A 12,653-nucleotide genomic window follows, 5' to 3' on the forward strand; every position below is an offset into this window, starting at 1 on the left:
TAGGCTAGGATCCAGAGGGAAGATTGGAAAGGCAGTAGGAATAATTTCTCCTATCTGGATGAGCAGATGGAGTACCTCATCAGTTCTTTCCATGGCAGAGGAATTGGAATGGGCACAATCCTGATAAGTAATAAGGATTTCCCCTCTAATTCTAATACACCCTTTTCTCCTAGGATGGGCCTCTACTGGGTACAGTGGGGAGTTTTGACTGGTCTGGTGGAGCCTTTCTATACCAAACGCCAAATAAACCCATCTTCATCAATACATCCCTGGTGAACATGGACATGAATGATGCTTATCTGGGTAAGGAAGATACCCTCATGTTTGAGAACATGAGAGTTCTGAAGAAGAATCTTCCCTCATTTCAAGTGGGATCCCCAAGAGAGAATACACTCCTTATTTTGTGGGTTCATCTCTTCAGGTTATTCTGTTGATGTTGTTATTCAAAAAAACACCCAGAGTCTGATCATGGGAGCTCCTCGATATCAATATGTGGGGATGGTGGCAATGTTTAAAAAGAGTTTTAACACCTGGGAGAAGACAGCTGAGGTCAAGGGGCAACAGGTGAGTGATGTGAATGTTGGGTTTAGTGTAAATGCAAAGAGAGGAAGGGAAGAGAAAAAGATGACAAAATTCTACAGCTTGCTGCTTTCACTTCCACTCTCTGAGGCTACAGGAGTCTATACCAGGGATGTAACCTCAGGATAGCCATCTCCTCACCTTCATGACAGCTTCTTGAGGTCAGTCATTTTTATCCAAGTTATCTTAAGCACAACAAAAATGAACACAGGAATCAAGACTGATAAGGACATAAGCCAGTGAAGGTGAACCTTAGAGACCAAGTGTCCAAACTTCAACCCTCTCACCACATGTGAGCCCCCCTGCCTTACCCTAGACAGGGTAGGGATGAAATGCTCCCATTAGGCTGCTGGGCAGAGGGGCAGGTCATGTGAGAAATGTCCTCAGGCACTTGTGGAGATGAGGAAAGGAGCACCCCCCTCCAGTATGCTTCAGCATATGTGCCAAAGGTTCACCAACATGGACACACATGTAAGCAATTACAGATTTGCAGAAAAAAAGGATGGTGGTTTGTGCAACTTGGAAGATAAGACTTTCTTTTTGATATGCAAACCTGAAGAAACTAAATTTCTCTTCAGCCACTGGTTAGAGCAATCAGGCAAGCAAGACAATTGATCTGAGGAGACCAGAGAATGGCAAGTGTTGCCAATAGTCCTAATAAGAGCACCAGCCTCCCTTTCAATTTGAGACCAAATTGTAGACAACTGTAAATAAGCATATGACCCTTTAAATTGGCCCATTATATTGTCCATAAGGGCAATCAGATGGCGCAGTGGATAGAGTGCTGGCTCTGAAATCAGGAAGACTTATCTTCTTGAATTCAAATCTGGTCTCAGACACTGACTGTATATCCCTGAGCAAGTTATTTAGCCCTGTTTGCCTCAGTTTCCTCATTTATAAAAAAGATCTGGAGAAGCAGATAGGTGGCTCAGTGAAGAGAAGGCCTCAAGATGGGAGGTCCAGGGTTCAAATGTGACTTCAGACATTTCCTAGCTGTGCAATCCTGGGCAAGTCACTTAACCTCAGTTGCCTAGCCCTTACCACTCTTCTGCCTTAGAACTGCTAATTGGTATGAACTCTAAGACAGAAAGTAAAAATTTTCAAATCAAGCAAAATAAAATAAAATGAGCTGGAGAAAGAAATGGCAAACCACTTCTATATCTTTGCCAAGAAAACCCCAATTGGGGTCACAAAGAATTAGACACGACTGAAGTGACTGAATAACTGCTATGTTGCTCTAAGCCAACCCCATGTGTTAGTTGGAAGAAAAAAGAGCAAGAGAACAAAGTAACAGTCATGGTAGAACAGGGCAGCTGCAGGGTGATGGGCGGCTTCTTGGAGAGCTTTCCCTACTTGTCTGTCTTGTGCTATGAGGTTTCCCCAAGGAAATCTTGCTGATCAAACTACCTGTATTCATAGTTAGAGGTAAGACCCGAGGGCAGGCTGATGATAATAACTGTCACAAGGTCAGCCTAGCTGACAACAGAATCTTTTAAACTCTTTGCTCTGCCTTTAACTTAGTCAGGGGATATAAGAAACTGATATCACTTGAATGCACTCCATTTCCTCCCCTGTTCCTTACAAATAAAACACAGAATACAAGAGAAGGAAGGGGCTTTAAGCTCATCTAGTACTCTCCTCATGATCAAAAGAGCAATGTTATATGCCCAGTAAAAGCACACACTTTCATTTTTTTTGAACCCTCACTTTCTGTATTAATCCAAGACAGAAGAGCATCAAGGGCTAAGCAATTGGAGTTAAGTGACTGGCTCAGTCAGGGTCACACAGCTAAGAAGTATCTGAGGTCAGATTTGAAACTAGGTACTCCGAACTCTAGACCTGGTCCTCTATCCACTGTATTACCTAGCTGTCCCCTGCACATTTCATCCACAGGAATAAAGTCAAAATCCCTGTGGAGATCCATAAATAACTTAATCTTTGTCTTCTTCAGATTGGTTCCTATTTTGGAGCAACTGTCTGTGCAGTAGATGTGAACAGGAAAGGCAGCACTGACCTGATCCTTATTGGGGCTCCTCATTATTATGAACGTAACCAGGGGGGCCAAGTATCTATCTGCCCCTTACCTCGAGGGGTAAGTAGATTGATGGGAGGTAGGAAATACGGGTCCTGGGTAGAGATGATATCTGAAATGAATGACTGGAAGGGCATCCCAGGATTTAGAATCTGTTAAAATTTTTGTTTTGCAGAGGGCTAAATGGAACTGTGAAGTTGTCCTTCGAGGGCAACAAGGGCATCTATTGAGTCGTTTTGGGGCAGCCCTGGCTGTTCTGGGGGACTTGAATGGAGATAAAATGACAGATGTGGCTGTTGGGGCACCAGGAGAGGAAGAGAACCGAGGAGCTATCTACTTGTTTCTTGGAATGGCTGGATCCACCATCAACTCTTCCTATAGCCAGGTGAACCATTTATTTCTCCTAACTTGACTCCTTTAGGTATCTCATATTTCTCTCGATTGCTTTAAAAGTAGGCACTTTGCCCTATTGTCTTTGTGATTGAAAGCTTTCCTCCCAAATCACAAGAGTATTATAATTATGCTAATTCATATATAAAAGTAATTATATCTCTTCAGTTTAACAAGTATTTCTCCCACATCTACTGTGTGCAAATCCCTTTGCTGCAAAGAAGAGGGCAAAGATTTTAAAAAGTAGTCTTTGCACTCAAGCATAAATGTCATTCTATTGTTGTTCAGCCATTTCTCCAGCTGTGTCTGACTTTAAAAAATTTTTTTTCAGTTACATGTAGAAACAATTTTTGACAATTGTTTTCTGACATTTTAGGATTCATATTTTCTCCTTTCATCCCTTGCCCCCCCCACCCAAGTGTAATATAGTTTATATTGTGTGATATAGATTATATCAATGTTGTCTTGCAATATATATTTCTATATTGCCCATGTCATGATAGAAGAGACATGACTGACTCTTCATGACCCCATTTGGAGTTTTCTTCACAAAGATACTGGTGTGATTTGTCATTTCCTTCTCCAGTTCATTTTTACAGATAAGGAAACTGAGGAAAACAGGGTTAAGTAACTTGCCCAGGGTCACATAATCAGTCAATGTGTAAGGCCATATTTGAACTCAGAAAGACTAGTCTTCCTGACTCCAGTCCTAGGACTTTATCCACTGTTCCACCAAGCTGCTTATGTTATAAGTGTGAATACCCAACCACATTTGAACATTAGTTACTTAACAGAATCTCAAAGGGTTGAAATGAATCTCTGAGGTTATCACATAAAATCCACAATTGACCAAGAATCCATTAGACAGCAGGTCCCAAAATTTTGGAAGCTTTTCCTTATATAATTGGAGATGGACATGCCATACTTAACAAATTTGCAGATCATCTTAAGCCCATGTTGGTGAATCTATGGCACACCTATTGGGGGGGGGGGATCACTCAGAGCCCTCTCTGTGGGCACGTACATTCATAACCCCAGCACAGAGTTCACCAGTATTTATTGCTAGAAAACCAGAGGGACACAAGGCTGGGCTGCTCTCTTCCCTTCTCCATGCAGTTTGCAGTTTGGGTACTCTGTCACTAAAAGGTTTGCCATCACTACCCTAAGCTAAGAGGAATAGATTCAGTGACAGAATCAGGATATAAAAAACCTACTGACAGACTGGAATAACCCACAGATGATAAGATGAAATTTCATAGTGATAAAAATGAATTCTTATACTTGAATTTTAAAAATCAAATCTAAGAATGAAGGATGGACAAATATTTAGAAATCGATCAATCAACAAGCATTTATTAAGTGTCCAATTGTGCTGGGAACTAGAGATGCAATGACAAAAATAAAAGTTTCTATCCTCAAGAGGTTTATGTTCTACCAGAGTGAATAGTGTGTACACATGTAAATATACATACAAAATAGATACAAGATAATTTCTTTTTTTAACCCTTATCTTCTGTCTTGGAATCAATATTAAGTAGCCACCTAGCTGACCTTGTCCACATTCTTTTCCAGTCATATCACATGTTCTTGAAGACATCAACCTTAAGTCATCAGTGGTAGTAACTTGCCTTATACTTGTACATACAATGTATCTTTCTATTGCCCTTTGGGCAACTTGCAATTTTAAGTCTTCAAAACTCATGGCAAAGTTCCACAATTCAAAACTCCATAGCTTCACATGCTGTTAAAAATATGAACATGTAGTAAAGCACTCTACAGTTTTCTAATTTTAACCTAATCAATTTTAAATGATAATATTAGAAAACCTCTCCCAACTTGTCAGAGTTACCTCTAGAATTCTGAAGGGAGTAGTAGCCATGTTCTGGGGACCCAATCTATCCCTAGGGGGAGCTGGGGATGTGAGCTTAAAGCCTCACTACCCAGGAGGGCTTTGTCTGGGGAAAATATCAAACCTTTTTCATTTATAGGGGCTTTCCGGAGAGGTTCTTCACCTGGGACTCTAATTAATTGGTTCCCTAGTTTTCAGGAGCCATTAGAGGAAAAATTAATTATTTCCCTTTTCTTCTAGGCTGTAATTGTCCAGTCAGTTTTCCAGTGCTTTTTCCTTACAAGTCAGACCACTTTCTTTGTGATAAATTTTCCTTGTTTGAATGCTTGAATCAATGAATGGAACTAATATCTTTTGTATTAGTGTTCCCATTATGGACTGTATGGATTTTTGTAATGCATAGGAGTTTACGCAGAACACACTATAAATGCTCAAAAATGTGTGTGAACAATGAATTTACAACTGGCTGACTGGCTAGATCCAAAGAGTATATATTAATAATTCTATGTCAGTGCGGATAGGTGGCTCAGTGCCAGGTCTGGAGTTGGGCTCAAACTTGGCCTTAGACACTTCCTAGCTATGTGACCCTGACCAAGTCACTTAATTCTTATTGCCCAGCCTGACTGCTTTTTTGCCTTAGAACACATAGTATTGATTCTAAATCAGAAAGTAAGGTGTTTTTTTTTAAATCTTCACAAGTACAAGATAGAGGAGGAATGGCTGACGTAATATGACAGGTGGTATTAAAAATAAGAAGCAAATGGATAAGAAAGCATTTGTTAAATAAACACTATGTACCAGGTATTATATTAAGCCCTGGGAATATGAAGACAAGCAAGAAAGACAGTCCATGCCCTCAAAGGTCTTACATTATGGGAAGGGGGGAAATAATGCATTAAAGGGAGGTGGAAAGAAGGTGGAGAGGAAGAGTATGCATGCAGCAACGTGGTCTAGAAATCTATAAATGTGTGATGGTCTGGTTCTGGTCAAGATAAACCTATCAGAACGAGGATCCGAGGAACAGAATCTGAGTTCTGGTGGGAAGGAGTACAAGAGGATGGCCAAAACAAAGGCTGCAAATCTGGTGGAGCTAAGAGTTTTAGTAGACCCTGAGCTCAGTGAACCAATAGCCAAGAAAGCTGATCCAATCTTAGGCTACCCTGAGAAAAGCATAATGTTTAGAACCAGGGAGGTGATAACCTCACTGTAGTCCTTCCTGTAGATTCAGAGCACATCAGAGCACACAGAACACTGTGTTCAATTTTTGCTGCCACATTTTCTGAAGGGTAGTGATAAGTTGATGAAATGTCTGTAGACGGGCAACCAAGATGGTGAAGGACCTTTAGTTCTTTCCATATGAAGAATGGTTGAAAGAACTAGAACTATTTTGCCTTTAGAAGAGAAAATGTAGAAGGGACACAATAGATTTCTTCAAGTATCTGAGATTCCATGTGTTCGAAGGATTAAACTTGTCCTGCTTAGATCCAGAAGGCAGAACTAGCAGCAGTGAGTGGCAGTTCCAAGGGGGCAGATCTAGTCTTGGTGGAAGAAAAAACTTCTACCAATTAGAGCTACCTAAAGTAGGGATATCAGGAGATAGGGATTTCCACTTCACTGGAGGTCTACAAATAAAGGCCAGATGATGACTTAGAACGTGTGTTTTAGAAGGGATTCTTGCTATGGTATATGTTGTCCTGAACAGCCTGTGGGGTCTCTGTAACTCAGGTTCTGCAAGTCTGTGTGTTACTTTTTTAAAGACTCTTCTAACATAGTGCTTATTCTATCAAATTGGAAGGCCTCAAGCACATTCTTTGTCTTTTTTAACCCTTACTTTCTGTCTTAGTGACAAATCTATGGCAGAAGGACAAGGGCTAGGTGAACAGGGACTTGCCCAGGGCCACACATTTAGGAAGTGTCTGAGGCCAGATAGATATGAATCCATATCCTCTCAACTCCAGACCTGGGGCTATATCCACTATGCCACCTAGCTGCTCATCAAGTATATGCTTGGTAAGAGACTATCTGCTATCCAGGCACTTATAGGTAGTAGTAGTACTGTAAGCACTGATGTTAATATTAATAGAGTGATGGAAGAAAGAAGAGTAAGTGGTAAGAATCATTTCTATAGACTGTCTAAAGGTCTTAATTTAAATCTTGTTATGTTTAATATGTGAACCTTTCTCAATGACCAACCAAAGTGAATACTTTCCTTGTAGGGATAAATCACATTCCTATTAACATTTTTGCTATAAGGTTAGCTAGGTAGCTCAGTGGATAGAGAGCCTGGCTTGGAGATGGGAGGTTTGGGGTCCAAATCTGACTTCAGAGAGCTCTTCATAGCTGTGTGATCCTGGGCAAGTCACTTAACCCCAATTGCTTAGCCCTTACTACCATTTTTCCTTGGAACCAATACACAGTATTGATTCTTAAATAGAAGGTAAGAGTTCTAAAGAAAATAAATGGACAACGCTCAGTTTTTTAGATGAATAGAACTCAATAGAGAAGAGAATCATCCCTCAACAGCTGCTACCTCCCATTGCTCTAGTCTTGTGCTCACAAAACAATCTTCCCACCTCTAATTTGTTTTCACGAATCTTCAAGGGACCAGAGAAGGAGTTGCCAGTTCTTATGTCAAGCATATCCCCAGTTGTAAATGAACAAATTGGTATTCTTGCTTAGAAGGCAGTTTCTTGGGAATGTAATTAAGCATGGATTAGTCTCTTAAAGCTTCATCATCCTAGAGTGAATTTATCAAAACAAGTTTCTGAAACTACTATGCTGAGGACTAGACCTTATATCTTGGTCACTCCCCCAACTTAAGTTCATCCTGGATCGCCCAGCGGTCTGGTGAGGGCTGAAGGGGGAAATTGTGCAGAGAAGACCCTTCCAAAGAATAGTTTGACAAGCATGAATCCATGAGATCAGAAAGAAAACCCTAGTATAGAAACTGACTTGGATCAATAAAAGAGTCTAGTTGAAGCAAATTCAGGTCACAGAATATAGGATGAGAAAATCAACTAGCATGGGGTTCAAGTGACTTAAGAAAATGAAATTTAAATCTGGAATTAAGGAGGCTGACATTGGAAAGCATAACAAAAAGATTTGGTTTCATCCAAACTTGAGTTGAATGATATGGGGGTAAAATACATGAGAATTGTAAGAACTATACTTGTGTGTTCAAAGCCAAGTTAAGATAAACTAATAATACTGTGCACCTTTTAAATATACTTAACTCTAAATTTCTTAAGTATAATAGGATCCCCAGACATTAATTACATCTCTTTTCTGCCTAGACTAACCCATGTGTAAATAACCCACTTTAAAGGGGCTAACATGGAACTATGGGGATAGATTCTATCTTAAAATTGTTGTCTGGAGAGGAAAATTCCTGATAATTCCTTGAGGAAGTTGGCAGTAACTACCATTGGATATCTTGAGTATACTCTTGTGTGATTAATCAATGTCTCACCTACTCCTTTCTCAACTACTTCTCTGACTTTTCTTTCCCCTCAGAGGATTTCAGGTTCCCAGTTCTCCTCCACGCTCCAGTATTTTGGACAGTCATTGAGTGGGGGGCAAGACATTAGTCAAGATGGACTCATGGATGTGGCTGTGGGGGCCAATGGGAAGGTGCTGGTACTCAGGTAAGAATTATGTCTGTTTTCTATGAGCAACCAAGCTATCCCACCACTAAGATCCATTTTTTCTATTGCTTGGAATCCAGGAAACTATTGCCTTCTATATATTGTCTTACCACACCTCTGTTCTCTCCCCATAGAGCCCGACCAGTACTGAGAATGGATGTGTCCATGCAATTCACCCCCAGAGAACTGATGAAGTCTGTTTATGAGTGTCAGGAACAAAAGAAAACCAATGAAGAAGCTGGAGTTGCCAAAGTTTGTCTTATTATCCATAAGAATACAATAGACCGACTAAGTAAGAATTGGTGATGATGTATTTATAGCATTAAATTTCAATTCAGAAAACACTAATTAAGCCCCATGTTGTGCTCAAAGCACTGTGGCAAGGATTCAAAGATGAAAAATAAGCCATTCTTTGTTCTCAAGAATCTCACAATGCAATTGGGATGGGAGTGGGGTAGAGATGATAAAACTTGGACTGGCAGAAGAGGAGGTCTATTCAAATTGTTCTGAGAAAATATAAAGAAGGTGGTTCAGTGGACAGAGAGCCATGCCTGGAATTGAGAGGATTTAAGTTCAAATCTGCCCTCAGATATTTCCTAGCTGTGTGACCCTGGACAAGTCACTTAATCCAAATTGCCTGGTCCTTACCACTCTTCTGTCTTAGAAATGATACTTAGTATGAGAGAGAGAGAAGAGAAGAGAAGAGAGGAGAGGAGAGGAGAGGAGAGGAGAGGAGAGGAGAGAAGAGGAGAGGAGAGGAGAGGNAGAGGGAGAGGGAGAGGGAGAGGGAGAGGGAGAGGGAGAGGGAGAGGGAGAGGGAGAGGGAGAGGGAGAGGGAGAGGGAGAGGGAGAGGGAGAGGGAGAGGGAGAGGGAGAGGGAGAGGGAGAGGGAGAGGGAGAGGGAGAGGGAGAGGGAGAGGGAGAGGGAGAGGGAGAGGGAGAGGGAGAGGGAGAGGGAGAGGGAGAGGGAGAGGGAGAGGGAGAGGGAGAGGGAGAGGGAGAGGGAGAGGGAGAGGGAGAGGGAGAGGGAGAGGGAGAGGGAGAGGGAGAGGGAGAGGGAGAGGGAGAGGGAGAGGGAGAGGGAGAGGGAGAGGGAGAGGGAGAGGGAGAGGGAGAGGGAGAGGGAGAGGGAGAGGGAGAGGGAGAGGGAGAGGGAGAGGGAGAGGGAGAGGGAGAGGGAGAGAAATCACTTTCACCTGAACAGATCTGGAAAAATTTCATAAAGAAGGTAACTTCAAGATAAGCCTTGAAGGAACAGTCAGAATTCAACAGGCAGAAATGTTAACATGAATTCTGCATAAAGAAAAGCCTCCATGAATTCAGAATAGAAGAGGGCTGACAAAATTGTGGAATAGCTATGTACAACCAGTCAATAAGGCATTCAGTTTCAGTCTTTGCTTACCTACAAAGGCTCCCCATTGAAGTTATTGCCTTTGTTGAGTCATTTTCAGGCATATCTGAATCTTCCATGAACCTATTTGGGCCCACCATTTGGAGTTTTCTTGGCAAAGATATGGAAGTGGTTAGCCATTTCTTTACAGATGAGGAAACTAAAGCAAAAAGGGTTATATGGCTTACCCAGGGTCATGCAAGTAAGCATTTGAGACAAGATTTGAACTTGGGAAGATGGGACTTCCTAAGTCCAGGCCCAGTACTCTATCCACTGCAAGACCCTATCTGCCCCACCCTGATGAAGACTGGTGGCCAATACCAGGTTCTCTCAGCTCAGGAGAAAATCAGAGAGATAGCTGAGACATGATTAGTTGGGAAGAAAGGAGAGAAAAGTTCATCTGAGGCTTCAACACATGGGTTCCCTGAAAGGTACTCCAAGGTCAAGGAAATCTCTGGGTAAGTATCTACTCAAAAATCACAGCTCAAGAATCCTCACCCCTGTTTACTTTTACTTGGCCAACCAGAGAAGACGTTAATTTAAAGCAAGACCTTTAGCATGGTTAAATAAGAGAAAGGAAAAATTTCTCCCATATGCACAGGGTTCCCACCCCTTTCACATTACTATACTACAAGTGGGAGAGGAAATACATTCAGGAAATGTGCAACATATGGAAGTGGACATGCGTGGGGAATATGTAAGAGTAATACATATAACCAGATACATCCATAGGGCATACACATGGCTGGGCAACATGTCTCCAATATTGTGGTATCATTTCTTTGCTAAATGTTCCAGCTGAACTTCTTCCTGCTTGGGCAGCTCTGCTGACCTACTGATATTGTCTGCTACACATCTTTACCTGCAATGTAGTATCATCAGTACTGTTGGATTTCATCAGATGCTGGCTGCAATGCAACTTCTTTGCCCAGTTGTTATTGCAAGTTTTTAGCAGTAACTTAGCTTAGAGGGAGCTGTTCTCTGCAGCTACCTTGCAAGTCTTCTGTGATAAGACTTCCCCATAGCAGGAAGGGTCCACCAGCTCTCACATTTATGGCACCAAGGGTGTCGTTAGGTATATGTGATGTAGATCTGAAAGGAAAATTGTCTTTTGTTCTTTTATATTGTTGATCATGAGCCAAGTGATCATATAGAATCCTTTAGATAGATAATTACAACTATGATTTTTAGAAAACGTTAGATTCAGTTAGTAAGCTGTGTATAAGATGTCAATTATAATAACAGAATATTAACCACAGTATTAGAAAGGGTGTAGTTTGGTATATTAGAATACTGTAGCAACTAATTAGATTAAGGGCTTCTGTTGGGGGAATAAACACTTCAGGTCTGTGTTTATTCTTCACAAAGAAATAAGCCATGTTCATTTGGAATATGAGTGGACAGCTGAGCTGATGAGATCAAAGGAAAACCACCTTGTCATGTCCAGGACATCGGTCCTTTGAAGATATATGCCAACTACAAGTTCCCCCGGGGTATTATGACCAAGATAGGTCACTTTGACCTAACCTTTCTCAGAGGGAGTATTATAGTTCTGAACTACTAATTAGAGGATTAATTAAAATTTCTTATCTTAACCTTTTATTAGAATTTATTACTTTGTATCAAATGTTAGAAAACCTTGTTACCAAACATTATGGCATGTTTCTTAACATACAATGTACCTTCTATCTTATTAGTGACCTTTAGTTAACTTTCAAAAACCTGTAAGACACACTGTTAAACATCTAAAGGGGATCTTTGCCATCAGCTGAGCACAGTGAGACCTCCAGCTTTAATTTATCATGATTAAAGTTTGGATCTTCAGTTTAGAATGATGGGCCCCATCAGTACAATGGGGAGGAGAGAGGCAGAGCCAAGATGACAGCTTAGTAGCAGCAAAAGCTGAAAATGCTCTGAGAATCCTTTTAAATCAGAATGATGGCCCAGAGATTTCTTTATTTCTTACCATTTTCCTCATTTCTTAGACCCCAGTCAGCTAATTAGGGAAATTTTTAGTCATTTTCAAGTCTGTCCTTTAAATTGTTTTTCTTCAATGGCTGCTCAGGTAACCTTTCAATCAAACCTCTGTTATGATCCAAAAATTCACTTTTACACCAGTTATGTACCTCTGAGTTAGGAACCTAGATCAGAAGTTCAATCATTTCAAACTGTTTTAAGTAGAAAAACTGCAAAGGTAGAGTTGTGGGGAAGATATTACTTTCAACCCCCATATTTTCCCCAATTGCCATAGAAATCAACTCAGGAAAGAGTAAAAAGGGCCAAATAAGCCTGGTAAAGTTGATGACCTCCCTACCAAGAACCAAATCTGTTTACTCTGAGTAAACAGAAAGCCTTTCTGAAGGAGTTTGCATCAGACATCCTTCTCTCACTGTTTTTTGCTCTCCTCCATAATAACCCAGGACCCTACTCTCACAATATAGAATAAAGTCTGGCCTCAGGAAAGTGGGGAGGACAGATAATCAAAGGGTGTTACTTCCTGGAGTGGATGCTGCTAAGATAAATATTTATTCACAAGCTCCTTAGATACTTATTTCATTAGAGTTTACTTCTCTCCCTAATCACAACTTCCTGTGGGTGAATGTGTGTGTGGTCCAAGTAGGAACAAGTTGAATAATAATAATTAAATCTATTAAATAAACCTATTAATAATGTAATATAACCCAGGACATCCTCATTTCCTATTATTTTTTTTAAACTCTTACCTTCCGCCTTAGAACCAATACATATGCAGAAGAGTAGTAAGGGCTG

At 40.9% G+C, this 12,653-nt stretch overlaps 1 protein-coding gene across 1 annotated transcript in view; it reads left to right on the forward strand.

Moving 5' to 3' along the window:
- Window positions 1–12,653, forward strand: part of LOC123231277 (integrin alpha-M-like) — a 46,446-nt gene that overhangs the window by 17,414 nt on the left and 16,379 nt on the right. The window contains exons 11-16 of the mRNA XM_044657533.1: window positions 174–303; window positions 422–564; window positions 2,531–2,671; window positions 2,787–2,996; window positions 8,364–8,494; window positions 8,629–8,786. Coding sequence (XP_044513468.1) covers window positions 174–303; window positions 422–564; window positions 2,531–2,671; window positions 2,787–2,996; window positions 8,364–8,494; window positions 8,629–8,786 — 913 coding nt within the window. The remainder of the gene's footprint in view (window positions 1–173; window positions 304–421; window positions 565–2,530; window positions 2,672–2,786; window positions 2,997–8,363; window positions 8,495–8,628; window positions 8,787–12,653) is intronic.

The sequence above is a fragment of the Gracilinanus agilis genome, chromosome 1 (assembly GCF_016433145.1).
Source record: "Gracilinanus agilis isolate LMUSP501 chromosome 1, AgileGrace, whole genome shotgun sequence".
NCBI classification, from domain to species: Eukaryota; Metazoa; Chordata; class Mammalia; order Didelphimorphia; family Didelphidae; genus Gracilinanus; species Gracilinanus agilis.